At 40.1% G+C, this 22,041-nt stretch overlaps 1 protein-coding gene across 1 annotated transcript; it reads left to right on the forward strand.

Moving 5' to 3' along the window:
* Positions 1-530: 530 nt before the first annotated feature.
* Positions 531-21,818, forward strand: emx3 (empty spiracles homeobox 3). Its single transcript, XM_041798106.1, has 3 exons — positions 531-894; positions 18,326-18,510; positions 21,651-21,818. Exons 1-3 carry the CDS (start codon positions 531-533, stop codon positions 21,816-21,818), a joined length of 717 nt encoding a protein of 238 aa, XP_041654040.1.
* Positions 21,819-22,041: the final 223 nt, after the last annotated feature.

Below are 22,041 nucleotides of genomic sequence, written 5' to 3' on the forward strand. Positions count from 1 at the left end.
CTCCTCAGCACTCTCACTCCGATCCTTCCTCCTCCTCTCCCTCCTCCCCGTCAACAAAATGGCTGTCAGAGAGGTGCCTTGTGCGCATGCTCCGCACACCTCTGCCGGGGAGGGCAGGGCAGGTATCTCCCTCCTCAGCCCACTGACTGACACACTCTCTCCGGCTCTTCTTAACGAGCAGCATGCGAGGACACACCGAGTGATCAGAGCCTGCAGCCCCGCGCAGAGAGCTCCAAACCCGGCTGCTGCTGCAGAGGATCCCCGCCGATCTCCGGTTAATCGATTAATCAATCAGTCTGTATGCATTCAGCCCTGATTCCTCACAGATGTTTCCTGAAGACACTTTAGAACCAGAGCAGCTCTAGATCGGACTCTTTGCACAGAGCGGAGTTTACTTCTGACGCCTTTTGCGGCTTTTACGCACACTTTTGGAGAGTTATGGACCACCGAGGGCTGCTGGGAGTCTGAGGACTAACTGGGCACAGATTCCTCCTCCTCCTCACAGCTCCAGGAGCTCCAGGAGTGGGACCATGTTCCAGCACAGCAGCAACAAGAAGTGCTTCACCATCGAGTCTCTGGTGGGGAAAGAAGCGCTGAGCCACGGCGCAGGAGACGAGCCCATCCGGCCCACGGCGCTGCGCTTCCCGGAGTCCCTGCACCCCGCGGTGTTCGGCTCCGGCTTCCAGGGCAGCGCCAGGCAGACTCTGTACTCCTCCGCGGGGCACGACATGGTGCTCCAGGAGCCCGGGACACACGCGCAGAGCCCCGGGGGAGGACTGCCGCTTCACCCGCTGCAGATCCCTCCGCAGAGCTTCTTCAGCGCGCAGCACCGAGACGCGCTCAGCTTCTACCCGTGGGTGCTGCGGGGGAGATACCTGGGACACCGGTTCACAGGTGAGACCAGGAGCAGAGTTTCCAGCTTTAGTGGCTGAAGCGAGGATGGCAAAGTTTGTTTAGCGAGAAGGCCACGTGAATGTGGTCCTCTCTGCCGCGCGTCAGGGGCCAAACCAGCATACTCTCCATATTCTGTCTTCTTTTGTTTTACATGAACCAATAAAAATCATGCAGAAATGAACTAATTTCACCTCAGACAGTCAAACTAAATTAAAATAAAATTAAAAGCCAATCTAAGCTACTTTTCCGGGCGAAGGAGGAAATATTTTCTGGCTGCAAACGTAAATTTTACGCACATTTTCTTTTTCTTTTAAATGCATTTGTGTAAAAGTTAACAGCAACAATTCCTGCGCATTTTATGCATTAATTTCTTTCTCCTAAAGAGGAAAACAGGAACCAGTTATCAGTTATTTACTTGTTGGAAAATCCAGACTCGATTTCGTTCCAAATTTGCGCATTTTTCCCTAAAAGTGAAGCTCGTGAGACTCCAGTCCTGCAGCATCCGCGTATTTTTTCTTCTTTAAATTTCTGTAAATGTTTCAGACATTGTAAGGTTGATTTCAAGATGATGTAATAGTTTTTAAAGGCAGGATTTAAAGAAACATTTATGGATCAGGATGGAGGATCAGGGACGATGACAGGAAGGAGAATTATTTTATTTTATTTATTCTCCTCCAGAAAAACCAGAAATGTGAGACTAATGCGGATATTTTCATTCTCCAAAGTTCATTCCAGCATTTTCTCCTCAAACTTTTATTCCTGATGTGAATCATGGAAATAAATCTCCGTGGTTTTAAGTTTTTCTGATTCTCTGCTTAAAAAAATAAAAAAATAAAAAATAAAAAATAAAACGACGATTTTTCGACAGAAAAGCGCAAAACGAACGAACCCAACTGCGTAAAAACTGCGTAAACATCAGAGGGAAAATCCGGAGCACACTAAAGGGGAGAACTCATGTAGGCCCCGGATGGGAAACTGGCGGCCCGGGGGCCACATGCGGCCCCCAGACTTCCTCAGAGTGGCCCCTGAGTCAGAGAGAATTAGAAGAAAGAAGAAAATGAGGCAGAATGTGTCTGTGATTCTCTCTTTAAATTTATAATTTATTTTCTGAAGTAAAAAAGGAAAGATGTCATCTATTAGAAATAAAAACCAAACTCAGATTTTTAGAAATTGCCCAAAAGTTGTTAACAGATAAAATACACAAAGAGGGTTTTATTTATAAAAATAAATAAATAAAAATCAAGGTCAAAAGCAAACATGCAGGCTCAGCGTGAGATCGATGACTCAGTCTAAAGTTTAAAGGTCAATAAAAATGAAACTAAAACTCTGCGACCTTCAGACTGCGCAGGAAAATTTCCTGAAACTTTTTGTCATGAAAACAAGAAAGTCGTGGATATTTGGAGTCTGGACTTCTTTATCTGTTCAACATTTAACCCCTCAAAGCCTGAAAACACAAATTATAGCCAGAAAATTCTAATTTTTTGGAAATTAAACGTTTATTTCACTTTCTACTGAAATCCAAAAAAAATCCAAATTTCCATAAAATTTAACATTTATATATAAATAATTTTTTTTATCTTATTTGATATTTTAGGTGTTTCTGGAAACTGATAATTGAGGGCATTTTTATCATTTATCAGATTGTATTCAGGTTTTTTTTTTAGTAATTTATTGATCACAGTGATTAGAGTTATCATAAAGGTGTGTATCAAATATGATGCAACAGGCGTTAAAGGGTTAATATTTTTACAGTTTTGTTTTCATTATTTTGAGTATTTTATTGCAAATGAATAAAAATAAAATAAACTGAAAAGATGAAGTCTTTATGGACTCAGCATCGTCAAACATTGAGGATTAATCAATAACATTTAAACAGATCAATAATCCTGAAGCTTTAAATAAATCTGTCAGAATAAAAACAAAACCTGCTGCAGAAACATCAGGAGGAAGATTTATTTCTGCTCTCCCCTTTCTCTGATCCTTTCTTTCCTGTTTTTTTTCTTTTCTTTTATTTCATTTATTGATCGTTTGATGCATTGATTTATTTATTTTTATTTATTTATTTTATTTTATCTTATTTATTTATAACGGGACAGTGCACATTAATGAGGATGAACATGTAAATGTGCCAGACTGTAGCCTAGGCTCATGTCCATCTGTAGTCCCCGGCAGGTTGATGGTTTATAAAAACAAAAATTACACTAAAAATCAGACAAAACAAAAGCAGACAGCTTGGACAGTACGATAAACACAGAGACTCAAATACAACGATACTCAGCCCAGAACAGACCAGAGTCACAGTGACCACTACAGTTAAAGTGCGTGAGGCAGACGATAAAGTGCTGCAGTGCTGATGTGCACGTGATCATGAGTGTGCTTGGACAAGAACTTGGCCTGGTTAGTGAAAGTGCTAACATTATGGCACAGAGTTAGCGTTACCAGATGTGTTTATGCAGATATTACTGCAACCACAGAAGAAGAAAAACATGCATAAGTGCATCTGTGTATGTAAAACTGCACCGAACATGCAAACAGCTGCATGATTTTATTTTCAAGTTTTTCACAACGAGGGAAAATGCAGGCTGCAGAAACACGTCAGTATTTTAGTCTTTATTATTTTATGCCATATTTCTGTTTCTGTGTCGATATGAGTGCAGAAAAATATCATCATATTATTATTATATTATTGATTGGTTATTGATCAGTTAATTTCCCTGATTTTGGAGCAGTTGCAGTAATTAAAACATGTTTGTGATGATCAGTTTAGTGATTTAAAGCTGAAGAGTTTTATTTATTTCACAGTTGAATATAAAATCTTCAAACTTGACCTGAAGTGATTTACTCTAAAAAAGAAAACTGTTGGATTTACTTCTCCAAAAATCTTTTTATCAGTAGATTTTTTAATTCAGTGTAACTTCCTGCAGCGTTTTTACTCAAGTTTAAAAAAGAGAGTGTTTGGAGCGTTTCTGTTCGCAGCTCTAACATCCAGATTTTTAAGTCCTGTTTCTTTTCCTCTTTTTAATTTCTCTGTTATAAAACGTATCAGTCCTTTAATTCTCCTTTTTTCATCCTAACTTTGATTCTCTAGTCTTCAGAAGAATCTCCAGCTGTTTGACCCTCGTTAATTCTGCTGTTATTGATCCATTATTGATTAGTTAATTCTGCTGTTATTGATCCATTATTGATCGTTTATCGGCCTGACTGTGCAGACATTGAGGCTTTAGAAGGAGAGATGATGTTTGAGATTTGGTCCTTGTTTTGATTTTTATTGTGTTTCTGAGCTCAGAGCGTGATTTTTAAACCTGCAGCATGAGAACAATTAAAAACTAAACCCCAGAAATATCCGGATTATTGTTTCACTCCTCCTTAGTTCCTCTCCTCTTTTTCTTTTCCTGTTATAATCATTTTATTTATTAGTTTCTATCCTGGATTTAAATTTTCCAGCAGCAGAAGCTCTCCAGCTGTGGCTGCCATCGTTCCTGTTTGTTAACTGTCAGATAAATCGAGCTTTTACTGGGACAGCAGGAAGAGAAGCTGAACCTGGACGTCAGAACAAAGATGAATAAAAACTTTAAATACGTGCACATTAGCAGCTTTTGCATGCTGCATAAGTTGAATGCATGTTTTATGGTTCTATCATGCAGACAGTTAAAGTCTGCAGCTTTAGTGATTCCTGACTGTTTTTAATGAACTGTTATAGAAGCAGAGGATGGATAAAAAGACGACAGTTCGATTTTACAGATGAAAATAAAACAGAAACAAACAGACAAAAGCATCAGGAGGCCGTTCCCGTTTATTCCAGATCCATCAGAGAAGGGAACCAGATCCTTTCAGCATCTCCTGTCAGGTCCAGAGAACTACAGGACCTGGTCAGATCTGAATCTAGGTCCCTGAATCCTCCACAGTCCTCCTTCAGGAGTCAAACGGTCCTCGTTATGCAGAGCTCCGATTCTCCAAACCAACACAGACAGATTAGAACAAGAAATCGGTTTTCTTTATCTCTCTGTCCTGAGATGGCCGACTGTTCTGGCAGAGATGGAGGGAGAGAGCCCCAACGCCCCCAGCTTCACCAACACTCCATCCCCTGCCTTTGAAGATGATGTCATCACAGCTTATAAAACATTCCATCCTTGCCTCAGAAGATCATCAGACTCCTGTATCTGACCACGTCTCTGGTCCAGGTGGACTCAGAAAAATCTAAACCTGCTCAGTCTTGGTGACAAATCTGTTCTTCTGACCCTGACCAGACATTTCTATTTATTGATCCATTTTACCTCAGTCCATCGTTCCAGCCCGTCTGCAGGGATGTACCATCATTAGGCCGAGATAAAGACGGCGAGGGGCCCTCTGAAGGGCCGTGATGTTGGGGCCAGGGGCCCTCAGGTGGAGTGTGGATCATTAGAGTCTATTTTAACGCCGTGTTGTTCACTCTTGGTCCCGTATTTCATCTAAAACACGTCTCATCTCTGAAAGTCCTGGTCCTCTGGATCTGGAGGCCTCAGGTGTTCCAGCCTTTACCTGACAGTAAACCTGTCCATGAGCTACAGAAGCTTAGCATTAAGATTATCCTGCAGATAAAGAACAGCTCAGAGTCAGAAATGCATCATTTTCTATTATTCATATTTAACATAAACTGGTATTTTAATTTTTTACATCTATTGTGACGTAAACATATTTTATTCATCTATTATTGGACTATTTAGTGTATTTTGGACTATTTTTCATCAATAATTGATTTAAAATCAGATTTTCTCTCTGATCAGTAAATCCTGATCATTTATCAGGATCCTGCTCTGATTTATTCTCTGAGCTGCTGTTTTCATGTTCCTCTGATTTCTAATCCTGCAGCTCCAGCTCTCTCCTCATTAATGATCCTGCTCCGTTTTTTGTGCTCAGTAATAAATAATAAAAATATTTGGAGGCCTTGGCGGTAAAATCTCCTCTGTGCTCGTGCTTCCAGCGCTCTGTAACGGTTTTAGATCATTTTAATATTTAGTTTAATTTATTCTGAATCTGACGAACCAATCAGATCGTTTTTTTTTTTGCCATTTCTGTAAAAGAAGGAAAGAAAAAACTAAAAACATTCAGTGAGTTAAAGATGCTTTAATATAAATTTAAACTGTCTGATTTTATTATTTTAAATCAGCTGATTATCAGGATTTATCGTCTGTTTTTTAGTCGTTATTATTTTATGATCAGGAACATTCAGCGCGCGGACTCCTGCTGTCCTTTCAAAATAAAAGTCCGCTAAACTTTGACGGCTCGTCACAGACAGATTAAAGTTTTATTGTGGAGGTTTTTGAACTAAAAGGAAATAATAAATCAAGTTTCAGCCTCAGGCAGCGTCGCAGCATTTTCACAGTTGAAATCGTTGTTAAACCCGGGAGACTGAAACAAAAGAATAAAGGCCAAACATCCGGGTCTTTAATTTAATAGAGGAGGGAAAACCGTTCAACGACGCTGAGGTTTGTTTTTTTTTTTTTTTTTTTTGTTAATACGTTAAAAAATATTTTATTGGTTTAATTCAGCTTGAAAATTCAAGAGAAACTCTCCAGACTCACACACTGCTGGAGACGATCTTCCGTTTGTTTTTAATTTTTTTACGTTTCTATTGTAATCAATAAAAATGAGTTTGATCAATTAAAATGATCAGTTTTTGGTCTAATATTGATTTAAATGATCGATCAGCCCGTGTTCAGTCTGTCATTAAATGTGCCCGCCGTCCAATAAACGAGATCCTTTTTATTTTTCAGGTTTTATTTTTCAGAATAAAATGCTTCCGGTGGCTTAGTTCTGATGGTGATGAGTAAAAAAATGAAAATAATCATTAAAAATCATTTAAAGAAGCCTGAGAGGCGCTGAGCCGATGATCTCAGCTGATGAGTCAGAGTCATTCAAACCGAGCAAACTTTATTGACACAGTAACACAGACACAGTCATCCCTTCATCAGCTGATTTAACCCTTTAGTTTTTATCTCCCTCATCATTTTTATTCTTCTTTAACATTTTAATCTATTTTTCCTCACCAGCAGTGATTTTTTTATCTGTAGAATATTTTTAAAACTCGAAATAAAAGTCATCAAATATTCATCAACTTCAAAAACGTCTAAAAATATTTTAACACTTTTACAGAAAGTTAGTTTATTTTATTTAACCCTTCGAGGGCCTTGAGGCCTTTTTATGCTAACATCGTAGATTTTTTTTTAAGTTTTTGCTTTAAATTTCCAGTTTTTCCAGTTTGTCTCTAAATATCAGACGTTTCCAACATTAGAGTGAAACTGCATTTTTATTTTGTTCTGGTTTCTTTTAACTGTTCTAAAAACGGATTAAATCTTAAAATAATATTGATAAACGCTTAAAAATCAAAGTTGTTGCTCATTATTAAAATAATCAAGGACCTGAAAGAAAATCCAATTTGCATGTAAAATAATAATAATAATAAAATTGTGTGTTTTTCATCACAAGCATCAGAGTTTTACACTAAAACTGGCATTTAAAGGGTTAAATTTTAAATATGAGTCAGTATTTGATATTTATGACTAGGTCTGATGTGGATTTAAAAAAATAATACAAAAGAAAAAAAAAGTTTTTTATATTATTTTTGCTGTTATTTATGTTTGCTGCTATTTTTGATCATTTAATTCAACACCATCAGAGCAGTAATTATTTTATTTATTTATTATTTTAGATTCTTCTGTTTTTGTCTGAAATCTTAAAAAAAATTAAGTCAAAAGAATCAAATATTATAAATGCAGAAAAAATGTCACAACTTCAAATACCTAAAAATGTGTCATAAATCACTTAATTTCAGTTTTTATTTATTTTAAATTTCCAGTTTAACTCACCTTCACATCTTTTTCTATAATTTAAAACAACAGAAAATTTCAGTAAAATGTTTCAGCCATTTCCTGTCCAAAGTAAAGACTTTATCTTTAATTTTACTGATTTAATAATCCTTATTTCCATAATAATAATAAAAAACAGATTTTCTTAAGCTCTTATTGTGCAGCACAGCGGGCTGAAAGTTTCATGTAAATAAAGTTTTTAGAACTGTCATAAAAAATGTCTCAGTTAGAATTATAAAAAAAAAACCTTAGAAAAAAGCGTTTGAGGAGATTTAATAAAAATGATGATAATTCTATAAAAACATGCAGGATAAAGAGTTTAAAATCATTCATGAGTTCAGATACTTTTATTCGGTTCAGCTTCATTTCAGTCCTGTTTGTTTCTCAACCTGTGGCTGTGGACCCCTAAAAGGGCCGCTGTGTTTCTGTCAGAGGGTCCCAGCTGGAGTCTGATCCAGGAGAGAAACCATGGAAACGGCAGGTCAACGGCTCGAGGGTGTTTGTGTGATTTTCAGATTAAAAGACATGAAACTAAAGATCAGAGCAGATTTTTTTTTTTTTAGAATATTTTATTTTCAGCTTCCAAATTAACAAGACATACATAAAAATACAAAAGCAAACCCCTTCCCTATCCCACCCGTCTACAAACTAAAAAGATAACAAAACAGAAAGAAAAAGAAAAACAAGACAAACAACCCCAAGCACTGAAATCCATCTTGCTAGAGCGAGTTTGGAGTCAGACTTCCATGTCAGAGCAGATTTTTTCATGCTTTTATTTTGTAGGAGTTTTGTAATAAATCTTTGAATGAATTGTTTCCTTTATATTTTTATTTATTCCCCTCAGCTGTCAGACTCTCTAACCCGTTTATAAAACAGGATTTAAATCAGTCTCAGTCAGATCCAGAATTATTGACGCTGCTAGGAGCTTTATTTCTGTCGGTCCAGCCTCAGAGAGACGGGACCGTGGCTCCTCTTAAAGATCTGGATTACTTAGTCCAGGCCGGTCTTTCAGGGACCAAAGACTCTGATACCAGCAGCTGGTCTCTAACTATAAACCAGATTGAAATCTTTGGCCCTTTAACAACCATGAAAATAAAATATTTAGGATGTTTATTAAAATATTCTGAAGGAGGAAATGCTGACGGCCTGACTCTCCATCTTTAAAGTAGCTGGTGGATATTCATGTTTCTGTGGGGGCCTCGTGTGAGGACCGGGGGCCCTGAAATCCTGGAGCATCCTTGGCTGACGTCTGATGAGAACCCCTCATTGATTAGAAGTTTTATTTTGAAAGGACGATCCCCTTCCTGGTTGGGTTAGATCCTGTTGAAGTCAGTCTTTGTGTGGGGAGGAGGTGTTAGAGTCTACCACTGAGGCAGGTCTGGACCTGTTTGTGGTGCCAGGGGAGTCTGATGTACCATCTGAGCCAACAACCTCCTCCTCCTCCTCCTCCTCCTCCTCCTCTTCCTCCTCACTGTCATCCTCATCCTCTAAACAGTCTTATTTCTCACTCTAGCTTCTCTATGGGGCGATCACACGTCCCGGTCTTTCCTGGACCATCCTGGTCTGTCCTGGACCGTCCCAGTCTGTCCTGGACCGTCCTGGTCTGTCCTGGACCGTCCCAGTCTGTCCTGGACCGTCCTGGTCTGTCCTGGACCGTCCCAGTCTGTCCTGGACCGTCCTGGTCTGTCCTGGACCGTCCCAGTCTGTCCTGGACCGTCCTGTTCTCTAGTAGAGCAGAGTAAAATGATAGTAAAGATCATAATAATTGTTATTTTGATGACACTGAGATCCTGATGAGGGATCAGGATGAGTACTGCAGGATTTTTAGAGCATCAAACTTAAACTCTCTGGGAATAAGGCAATAGATGAAAATAAACACAAATAAAGATAATATAAAAAAATATAAAATCATATCTAATTATGTAGAACATCCTCAGTCCCTGATATTACAACATTATATTCTGACTTTTCTACAACATAACAAGAATTTCTGCTGTTAAAATTTCAGATAAATGTCCAGAAAGTCTCAGTGTTTGCCTGAAATGTTGGGAGGAAATTTAGTAAATTTGCTTAGAAGTTCTCCAATATTTTCCTAAAATTTTGGGGTGTTTTTGTTCATTTTAGAGAGTTTCATTTGACGTTTAGGGAATGTTTGCTTCATTTTTTCCATTTTCATGGAAATTTGAGGAATTCATTTAGAATATTTCTGGTACTTTCTTGGAAATTAAAGAATTTTATTGTAATTTTGTAATTTCCGTTGAAATCTTTTAGGGATTTTCACATAAGAGACAAACTTTGATTTGGTCATGACAACAACTCAATAAGAGAGACAGAAATGAGAAATATTTAACAAAAGTAGAAATAAAATGTGCCAACAACACTTACCAAACTGTGCCATAAAAATGAAAATAACATTTACATATTAACACAGTGAACAGCTTCACTAGTGGAAGGAAAGACCGGAGTATAAATAAACACACACACAGTGTGTGAGGTGTAAAAATTCCAGAAACATTCCGCCTCAGAAAAATAAAAACACATTTAAGGTTTGAAATTGAAATAAGAAACACACTTGATGGAAGTTTGAGGCATTTTTCTGGTCATTTTTTGGAATTTGATTTTGTTTTTTTGGAGATGGTTGTCCTTTTAAATTTTTGAAAACTTTCATGGAAATTTCTGTGATTTTTTGGGATATTTGTGGGAATATTCTGTCATTTTCCTGGCTTTTGTGTGAATGTAATGTTCAGGAAAATAATATAAGAGGGCTTTTTTTTTCATTTGAATGTTTTGACTTTATGAAAAAGTTTGACGGAAATGTTTGGGAATATTTGAAGAAATTCTAGGAGGCTTTTATGACAAACGTGTGGAAGAGTTTCGGTCATTTCTCTGAGATTTTAGGGATTTATTGTGGATTTTGGAATGGGAAATGTCCAAGAATCCCGGACATTTAATGGGAATGTTGTTCCTGCCTGGTCTAGCACGTCCCTGTGGTCAGTCTGCGGACGCCATTTCTGGTCAGAACTACTTCCTGTTTAAAGATGAGGCTGAGCTTTTAGACCAGGGGTGTCAAACTCAAGGCCCGGGGGCCAAATCCGGCCCGTGGTACAGTTCAGATCAGCTCATATTTCTATCAGAACTGGCCCACCAGTCTGAGGTCTGCAGATTTCCTCCAGTTTAAAAATGTAAATTAAACCTCAATGACTGAAAATCTCCTTGTTGGTTTAAAAGAATCAGAAAGAGTAAAGAGTTAAAATAATTAAATAAAAAATCAGGAATGTGAGAAAAGAAATTTGTTCTTTCATTTCCTATTTTCAATTTTGCATCTCACAATAATGACCTAAAGTTTTAGTTTTGACCTTTTTAAATCACAAATTTGACTTTTTATTTCATATTTTGACCATTTAGATTCACAATTTTAATTTTTAATTCGTATTTTGACATTTTCAGCTTCTAACTCTGACTTTAAATCCCACATATTCACCTTTTTGATTAAAAATCTAAATTTTTTTTATCCCATCTCTTGACCTTTAAAACTCATACATTTAATTTTTTTCCTCATAACTTGACATTTAAAATTCATGATTGAGAGTTTTATCTTTAAAACTGTTGTTTTTTCACTTTATCACCACCTTTCTCACCATTTTGAATTTTATCAGCATTTTAACTGTCAAAAGTCTCAAAATCATTTATCATAAATGTTCATTTTTCTGCTATAGATCGTTGCTGGTGAAGAGGAGGGTTACAGTTTAAGGACCATGTTGGGCCCTCAGGTTAGACCCAAATCCAGAATCTGGCCCCTGCTGTGATTGAGTCTGACACCCTTGGTCTAGACTGATCCCAGAGAAGAGGGAGAAAGTAAAACTGCATTGAGAACTAAAGCTCAGGTCTCAGGAGGTAAAATAAGTATAAATGTATCAGAGTTAGTGGTGATGAAGGTCGGACAGTAAACATGACGGGCATCGCTCTCCTTCACTGAGGAGGATTCGCTCTCACGTCTGACCTTCTGTGTTTAAGTCGCTCTGTCTGCGTTTACAGATCCTGGTGTGTTTGGAATCAGAGACAGCCATATCTGCATCAGCAGCTCTGTCTTTACATCCTCCTCTTCATCCTCATCTTCCTCCTATCTCCTCTGAGTACTCTTCTTCTGCATCTTTCAGCAGTTTCTCAGTCTGGACTCAAAATGATTTCCTTTGCTCTCGTTTTGTTTTTGCAGCATTCTGCAGCCAAATTCAGACCTTTAAACAGTCCTTCTGACCTGGTTTCAGTCCAAAGACTAGACTTGGATCTGGATCTGGTTCAGTTAAAAACATTCAGTCTGCTAGGGTGTTGAAGTCTGCAGCAGTGTTCAGTCTTAGATTAAGGAGAAGAGGATCATTAGCTCTGTTTTTACTGTCTGTGTTTTTATCAACCTTTGAACTGGAGAGAGGACGAGTCCGTCCATGAGAACCAAACTAAGAAAGAAGTTTGCGTGATTTCTGGAGGTTTTCCAGAAACTCTCGCATCCTTTAAGTTTGTCTGAGTTTAAATTTTCTGTTTGAGCTTTTCCATGTTGAATATGACTCAGAAATCCAGATTCCAACTTTTTTTGGGCCTTTTTTAATCTGAAATGACGAGCTGTGATGGAAGTTACTCCCAGAATCAGATCCTGCTCAGGTTGTTGATCTTGTGACTGATGTGTTTAAATCTAGACAGGCAGATATTTCAGGTCAACACTGGGGAAACTGCTGGACTTTAAGCCCAAAGTTCTGTTTGTTTAGAGCTGAAGCAGCGATCTCTTCCATGGCTGCAGCGCTGCTGGAGGTTTCAGCACGGCAAAGATGCACCACAGGAATAAAGTATAGTCGATATCGATGGCTGTCTTCCAGGAGCGTTAGAGCTTTATCCGACCACAAAATGATCAGTAAGTGGGTAAAACTGCAGACCGAGATTCCTGTGAGACACTGACCCTCATGCATGTTGAATGGAGACGAGGGCAACCGTGCTCGGGCGTGTTTATGTGAGTGGAGGTCAGCAGGAGACCCAGGAGCTTCAGCGGGGTGCAGAGGAACTGGGCAGAAAGCTAGTGAGCCGTAGGAGGACCAAACACCGAATCCATCAGCAGAAACTTGTGGTATTTTCAGAAAAGTTTAGTTTGAACAGAAAGAATATTACACAGCCCCCCCCCCCTTAACTGGCTAACCAAGCAAAAAAATGTTGCGCCATTTTTACAAATATCTGCATTTCAATGTATTCTGGAACTAGGGCCGGGCAGTTAATCCAAAATCGGATTAAGTGGTAATAAGGCCCGTATGCAATGTAAACTCTGCCTTTAGCTAAATGTTTGCACATGTGCTGTTATGTTAACCTGCAGGTTTTATTGGCTGCATGCTTTGCTGCATTGGTGCATGCATGCTGACCTGCAGCTCTGAGCTGTGACGCACCAGAAAACCCCTGAAACCTCGCCCCCCCCCATCTCCCCCCTCATGGACGGCCTTGCTCATTTACAGCAGTTTCCTGCAGGGCTCTCCAAACCCAGCAGGCCATCTATGACCTTTGACCTCTGTGTGCTGTAGCTATGTTAAAGGCTTGTTTTGTCTAATTTGTCACTGAACAGAAATAAACTAAAATTCCTTTCCTTAACCTGAAAGTCCATAAAAAGCCAACTTTCTTCATTTTTGTACGTTTTTCTTATAAATAACATAAAAAGTCTCTCTCTTTAAGACAACAATTCATATCTAGTTTGCAATATGAGTCAAAATCACCATAATTAAATCTTTATATTCAAAATTGATCAGCCTATCAATTTATAATATATTTATTTATTGCTTTCGTGGAATAGAAAACAAATAAAATGAGGAACTTGAGACATGAAGAGTTCATTTGCAAAAACAGTTAAATGCCATTCTGGTAAATAATGAGCTGAGATTTGAAATTAACACTTTCAGTTGAGCTGTCTTCTGATCTAAAACCTGTTTTGGTGCAAAATCCGAAAAAGTCTGTGGGAAACTGGGTCAAAGTTCATGTTTTGTGGCAGAAGCTGCTAGGCGCTGTTGTTCTTTCTTACCAGTAGCCGAAAAAAAAAAAAAAAAAAGGAGTTATCTGTATATTATATTTGGGGAAAAAACACAATTAGATTATTTTCCCACATGGTTCAGCCCTATCTTGACCTGTAATTTCTCCATTTATGAGCAATAATTCGACCATGGTTAAGTAAAGTTTACTCGCATTATTTTGCAGCGCTGGACTATACCATTCAGACATTTTTAAGGGAGGAGCAGAGGCCCCAGTATTTATTTTACTCTCTTTGGTGCAAATTGCATTCTGTTGACTGATTTTGATTCAATAATGACACTAATCACCCCAAAAAATATAAATAAAACACTTTTTATTTCATTGCCCCCTGTGGCCTGGGTAATCAGTACCTCCCTGTGCTACGGCCATGGCTGTCATTAGCCTGCAGCATGTCGTTGTTATTGCTCCTTTAGTAGTAAAGGCTGTGGCAGTAGTAGACCAGCGTCTACTAGGCTGTGCTAAGATCAGGCCAGAGTGTGTCACCATATCCATGCTAAAGACTAGGGCTGGGCAATTAATCCAAAATTAGACTAAAGCCCTTTTTACACCGCCGCACGGCAACTCGCCGCCTTCAGTCATTTTAGTAAAGGACAGGCGACAGACGGGAAGCGGTTTTAACTGAAGAACATTTATGTCTTACAGTGTCTGCAGCTGCAGAGGGAGTTCAGAAACCAGCTCAGACATTTGACTTTAACAATCATGATTTTCAGTCAGCTCGTCTGAAGCACCAGTGGGCCTTGGCTCATGGTATGGGAACCAGTGCTGTAGACACTGGTGGACTGGTGGAGTCGGGGGGTAACCTCCTGAGTCTGCTCCAGTGATGGCGGTCGATGTTCTTGAACTAGTCTGCGGTGTCGTCGTTGCTGTTACTCTGCTTTCTTTGGCTGCAGTAGAAGCTTCGTCTCTGTCGTCGTCTCATTGGTTTAGTGTTTCCTGTCATTAGTCGGCAGCACGCTGTCATTTTCTGCTTCCAGTTTGTCGGCAGGTAAAAGCTTCAACACCTTTAAACTGGAGGTCATTACAGACTCCGACACTCGACGGCGTTAAACTGGAGGTTAAGTCTGTGACGGTCAGAGATCAGCGGTGGTAGAGCTACGACTCTCCTCCGCTTTAATGATCACTTCTTCTCCTAAAGCTGCAGCAGGAGGAGGAAGAGGAGGAAGAGGAGTGTTTCTGTGCCTTATATTCCCACATCAGCCCTCAGGATTTAGATTTGTCAACATTTAAACCAGTGGTTCTCAATGCTGGGGTCGGGACCCTCTTTTGGGGTCGCGAAACATTGAGAGGGGGTCTCCAGATGACTTTAAATTAACCTTAAATATATTACAAATTATACTGTTGTCACTTTACACAAATTTTGCACAATATTAGCACATTTTTGCCAACCAAAAACCATTTTTGTCTATTTTAAACCCTTTCAACCACCTTTTTCTGCCTGTTTTTGCCACTATTAACGCCTCTTTACCTCTTTTTAATGCCCATTTTAACCAGGTTTCACTTTTTGATATGTCCATTTTTGCCAGTTTAACTCATTTCAGCCCATTTCTGCCTCAGCTAACCCTTTTTTGACAGTTTCTATCAATTTTTCATCCTATTTCACCAACTTTCCATCTATTTTTGCCACTGTAAGGCCATTCCAGCCACTTTTTTATCCCCTTCTACCACTTTATGTGCCGTTTTTTTTGCCATTTTAACCCATTTTTGTGATTTTTTGCCACTTTTTAAATTTTTTACACATCTAAACCATTTCTGCTACTTTTTTCACCACCTTATCCACCCTTTTTGCCATAATTAACACATTTTAATTATGTTTTTAAGAAAAGGGATTTATATTTTAAGAGGACTCCTTACTACACAGATAAATAAAAAGATATGTGTTTATTTGATAAAGGTGGTTATTATTCAGGTTAAATATAAAATATGGATAGCACAGAGTAACTTTACAACGGACCATGGTTTTGTTAGCCCCCATTTTGGCTGGGCCCTAGAAAACTCTCCCATTTATCCCCCCTAATGGACGGCCTTGTTTGCACATGGCTAATCTTAATTGTGCATGTCGATGTTCAACCACCTTCAGGTGCAGTGGGGGTCCCTGGTTTCTGACACCTTTAACTTTGGGGTCGTGGGCTGAAAAGATTGAGAACCGCTGATTTAAACAATTCACTCTGAGGGTTCTCTGAAAAAAACCCAAAAAACTAAACATTTGATGTTAGAACTCTGAAATTTAACTGTGAATAAATCTGAATGTGAAGGAGTGGAGTCTGCAGACTCAGCTGAACATTCCTGAAAAAACACCTGCAGGTTTTATTGGCTGCATGCTTTGCTGTATTGGTGCATGCATGCTGACCTGCAGCTCTGAGCTGAAAACCCCTGAAACCACCCCCCCATGGATGGCCTTGCTCATTTACAGCAGTTTCCTGCAGGGCTCTCCAAACCCAGCAGGCCGTATCTGACCTTTGACCTCTGTGTGCTGTAGCTATATTTCGTCTAATTTGTCATTCAACAGAAATAAACCGTCATATTTGCAGAGCGAGCTCCATCAGTCACGGCTCGGGTTCTCGGTTTGCATATGAATATATTTTTGCTAACATTGAATAAAAGGCGTGAGCGAGTCGCGTCAGCTTCTTTCTGCACGCCATCATTGTCCTCCCGACCGCCGACAACAAACCGACTGTTTTGCGTGCGGCGGCTCCTTTCAGACAGTCTGCAGAAGTCAAGCGTTGATTTGTTTTTATGTAAAATGTTTTTAGAAAGATTTACGTGAGATTTCAATAAACGGGCAGAAAAATAGAGACGTGGGGAATGTGGGTTTGAGAGGCGAGGAAACAAAGAGCGCCATCTTTACCGACGCTTGGATCGACCGCGCAGAAACACGCCTGATAAACAAAGTAGTGTCAGGTTTTATTTAAAGATGTCCGCCCTGTACAGTCTGATCTCTGAACCGCTGAAGGAAAATCACAAGAACCACAACCAAAGATCCACCTGCAGATCAGAGTTAGCACGGAAACATGAACCTGAATGATTGTCTGCATGTCGACGGTTTCTGCCGCACAATCAGAGTCAGGTTTACTGACAGGTACGCTCACAGGTACAGGTACGCTCACAGGTACAGGTACGCTCACAGGTACAGGTACGCTCACAGGTACAGGTATGCTCACAGGTACAGGTACGCTCACAGGTACAGGTACGCTCACAGGTACAGGTACACTCACAGGTACAGGTATGCTCACAGGTACGCTCACAGGTACAGGTACGCTCACAGGTACAGGTATGCTCACAGGTACAGGTACGCTCACAGGTACAGGTACGCTCACAGGTACAGGTATGCTCACAGGTACAGGTACGCTCACAGGTACAGGTACGCTCACAGGTACAGGTACGCTCACAGGTACAGGTACGCTCACAGGTACAGGTATGCTCACAGGTACGCTCACAGGTACAGGTACGCTCACAGGTACAATAGAAAAAGTCAGAATCTTATCTAAGAACTGTATAAAAGGTTGTATTAATAAAATCAGTAGCCTGATCCTCTTCATCATATTCATCAGCTTCTATTTTTAACAGATCAGTCAGGAAAACTCATTTATTGAGGTTTTTATTCAAACATGGATATACAGATGTTTTTAAGAATCCCTTGGTTAGCCAATCAGAATGCTTTGACTTTCCAACACTGTTAGAAACCCTCTACAGTAGCAGAACTTAAATTCACTATGACTCCATGGTAGCATAGAGGGGAATGTGAGGCTGCAACAGAAGCTTGATGTTAGAAGGAGGAGGCTGGGGTGGAGGAGGTAAAGCGTTTCCATCTGCAGTGATGCAGGCAGGGATTAGCGTGACAGACGTCATATTTAAATGGACCGCCTTCAGAGTGAGCTGTGATTGGCTGTGAGAGCTGGGAGACAATAATCCTTCATGAGCTTTGTCCTCCATGAACTAAGTCTTTTAGAACTTACCGGGGCTACCTGTGATAGCTTTAAAAAAACTGACCGTCATCTATTCTCAGACTGAAGAGCTTTTTATGCCATGATTGTTGGAACCGTCCACTCTGAGGAAAACGCCTCCATACATGCTGCCGTGGTTTGATGATCCTGCAGCAGAGATTTGCTGAGTCAGACTTTGGTCTGCGGTTCAATCCAAACGCTAATAAGACAAAGACTCACAGCAGATGTTTGTTCAGATTAAGCAGACATCTCTGGGCAAACATTTACACACACGCACACACACACACACACACCTCCACACCCACACACCCACACACACACACACACACCTCTGAGGATAAGCTGCAACACTGAGCAGAGAAAACCCGGGTCTTTATTTCCATCAGAGCCAGATTAAGTTCAGGTTTGAATCCTGATAAGTGAAGCTGGTTTAATCATGTTTATCTGTCGTCGTCTGAGGGTTCATCGTCTCCACCTGGTTAAAAATCGGATTAAAAGCCGTCAGCACATCCTCAGCGGCCGACTCTTTTCTTTCCCCTCCTCCAGTGTCGTAAACGTGTTTTTGAGCCTGACGTCTGTTGTGTTTGTGTTCAGGTGACGACAGCAGTCCAGAAAACCTTCTTCTTCACGGTCCGTTCTCCAGGAAACCCAAACGGATCAGAACGGCGTTCTCTCCTTCTCAGCTGCTCAGACTAGAACGAGCCTTCGAGAAGAATCACTACGTGGTGGGAGCCGAGAGGAAGCAGCTTGCTAGTGGGCTTTGTCTGACGGAGACGCAGGTAGGCATCATGGGAAAAAAGAGTGGGGCACCATGGGAAAAAAAAGAGGGGGCATGCTGGGAAAGAAAGACAAGAGTGGGAAAAGTAATCATTTTGAATCATTTCCTGTTGTTCTGATTAAAACAGCGTTAAATCAGATCTTATCATAAATGGTATTGAACGGCGTTGTGATGAATCGATCTGATCGTATGGTATAAAGTAATTTTGCATGGTATTGTTCTTATTGTATCAAACTGTATGAAACCGTTTCAAATCAAGTCGTTTTCTAATGGTTTGGATTTGTATCCTATCACATTGTTTCATATGAATCTCATCGTTTTGTATCAAATCATAAAGTATCGTCCCGCCTCGTACAGAAAATCCTTTTGTTACATTTTTATCCCATCATCAGTTCAGATCCAAACATATTATATCAGATGGTTTCATATTGTATCATAATTTTCTACTGTTTATTATCATAGCGATTGAATTCACATTGTTTCAGATTGTATCAAATCGAATCATCGAATCGTATTGAATTGTTTAGAATCATGTCGATCTGGATCACACTCCTCCCCTCTGATCCAGCCCCGTGTTGCATTCCTGGTCTCGAGCGTTGATCCAGTAGAGAGGAGTGATGGGGAGGAGGGGGAGGGGGTGAGTCGAGGTGAGTCAGCTCCTCGGCGCTCCCTTTCTCACAGTGATTGATGGTGTTTGTCATCGGGTCGCCATGGTGATACGAGCCTGACGCCGGTGATAATACGTGAATCATCCCTGTTATTTATGGGAGAAAGTCCTATCAAACACATAGCAGCAGATTTTAATAACTCTAAATGAAGATTTATGCAAAGTTTGCACTTTTACTGACAGTAAAATGAAAGTGAATTATTGATAACTACTGAGATTTTTTACCAGCAGTGGGAGCTGCTTTATTTTCATTTATACTTCTGTATGATCCAGTGTTTCTGAGACTCCATCCTATCACTTCTTTCAAATAAACAGTCCAGTTTTAGATAGTTGGATGGAAGGGTTAATTATGGATGGATGGATGGATGGATGGATGGATTTATGGTTTAAATATGAATGCATGGAGAAGTGATGGATAGGTTAATTATGGATGGATGGATGGATGATGTATGTTAGATGGGTTGATTATGCATGGGTGGATGGATGAATGGATAGATAGATAGATAGATAGATAGATAGATAGATAGATAGATAGATAGATAGATAGATAGATAGATAGATGGGTTGATGGGTTGATTATGGATGAATGATGGATGGATGGACAGATGGATGGATTAGTGATAGATAGATGGTTGGGAGGGTTGATTCTGCATGGATGGATGGAATTCATGAAAGAAGGTTTGAATGCATGGATAAGTGATGGATAGGTTAATTATCGATGGGTGGATGGATGATGGATGTTAGATGGTTTGATTATGGATGGATGGTTGATGGTTGGATGGGTTGATTATGGATGGATGGGTGGGTGGGTGGATGGATGATAGATGGGTTGCATATGGATGGATGATGGATGGTCGGATGGGTTGATTCTGGATAGATGATGGATAGATGGATGAATTGATGGATGGATGGATGGATGGATGGATGGATGGATGGGTTGATTATGGATGAATGATGGATGGATGGATGATGGATGGATGGATGGATGGATGAATGATGGATGGATGGATGGATGGATGGATGGATGAGTGAGTGATAGATGGTCGGGAGGATTCTGCATGGACGGATGGAATTCATGAAAGAAGGTGTGATTTAGGACTCTTGGATGGTTTTGAGGAGATCAACAGTTTCTGACTCTCAGCTAAAAGCTTTAAAGTTTTTTACTGTAAATGAATGTTCTAGCTGTCGAATCCTCTCCTCAGACAGGACATCAGGAATGGTCAAAAATAAAAGAAAGAGAGTAGCGTGGGTTAAAGGGGCCACAGGCCTGATTAGAGCCTCTACCATGACTACAAACACAACTACTGTCTTATTGTGTTGGGATGCAGGTTTTTCCACGATAATGCTTCTTTGGATCCTAACCTAAATTTAATTGTAACAGTGAAACACAGAAGAATAAAATATGTGTATTTGTGTCCTCTTAGGGCCTCCATAGTTTAAAGATGTCTTTGGTTTATAAATTGAGAAATAAGAGCAGTCGCTGATTGATTTCTTCGTTAATTCGTGTGACTCCTCGGCGAGGAGATGACAGTGACGGCTCTGTCAGCCGACGGTGTCATAATTACCCTCGGCTCCGTCACGCTCAGAGACACTCTGATATTAAAGCGTCTCCTGAGGCCTTTGGCAGCTCTCAGCCTCACCGACGATCCTGATCCTGATCCTGATTTACGGTCGCTTCACTCTGACAGATTGAGCAATGCGATCTCTTCGTCATCGCCGTGTTTGACTCTTGTAGACAGCCGGACATGTTTGAACAGTGCTACATGTCACATTCATGTTTAACCAGCAAACACGTTAAATCGGTGAGCTGCTCTCATACATTTATGATGATTACTGTCAGAGGAGAAAAACACCAGGCTGAGTGTACAGACCGACACATTAGTAGATCTAAATGACGCTTCAGAGCTGACAGAGAAAATACCATAGAAGAAGAAAACTCTAGATCATTAGTATCAGAGGGAAGAACACCAGGCTGAGTCTACAGATGGACAAAATTTGACAAAGTGCCCTCTTGAGTGGACAAAACTGACAAAGTGCTATCTTGAGTGGACAAAACTGACAAAGTGCTATCTTGTGTGGACAACATTTGACAAAGTGCCCTCTTGAGTGGACAAAACTGACAAAGTGCCCTCTTGAGTGGACAAAACTGACAAAGTGCTATCTTGAGTGGACAAATTTTGACAAAGTGCCCTCTTGAGTGGACAAAACTGACAAAGTGCTATCTTGTGTGGACAACATTTGACAAAGTGCCCTCTTTTGTGGACAACATTTGACAAAGTGCCCTTTTTGTGGACAACATTTGACAAAGTGCCAATCTTAAAGTGACACAATTGCCCTGAAGTTTAAAGTCGGGCTCAAACGACCAACTTTAATAGATTCGGCTGTTTCTTGTGTGACACTGAGTAGATCTCAAATGACATAAATGTACCTGCTGCATATTTACACACCTTTACTCCCGTGTTATTGTCCTCTAGGTGAAAGTGTGGTTTCAGAATCGCCGGACGAAGCACAAACGTCAGAAATTGGAGGAGGAGTCTCCAGAAGCTCAGCAAAAGAGGAAGGGGAGCCAGCATGTGAACCGCTGGAGAGCCGCCACACAGCAGCCGGGCGGCGAGGACGTGGACGTCATCAGCGACGACTAGACTGGAATCACACTCACAGACAGACATAGACATGAACACAAGAACACACCATCAGAAAGTCAGATCACTCAGTGCCAATCTGCAGGATAGCTGATTCAGCTAGTGATGCCAAAATCCTCATGAAAGACTTTATTTATGCAGTCAGAGTTCATCGTTTTTAATTTCAGTCCTCACAATGATGCTTTTAGGAGTTACAGCACTCTCTTAGTTATTTTAGAGGTAG

The sequence above is a fragment of the Cheilinus undulatus genome, linkage group 10 (assembly GCF_018320785.1).
Source record: "Cheilinus undulatus linkage group 10, ASM1832078v1, whole genome shotgun sequence".
Classification (NCBI taxonomy): domain Eukaryota; kingdom Metazoa; phylum Chordata; class Actinopteri; order Labriformes; family Labridae; genus Cheilinus; species Cheilinus undulatus.

Coding starts and splice junctions, on each gene's coding strand:
- emx3 (XM_041798106.1), top strand. CDS start 531: ATGTTCCAGCACAGCAGCAACAAGAAGTGCTTCACCATCGAGTCTCTG. Junction 895..18,325: donor CCTGGGACACCGGTTCACAG/GTGAGACCAGGA, acceptor GTTTGTGTTCAG/GTGACGACAGCAGTCCAGAA. Junction 18,511..21,650: donor TTTGTCTGACGGAGACGCAG/GTAGGCATCATG, acceptor ATTGTCCTCTAG/GTGAAAGTGTGGTTTCAGAA.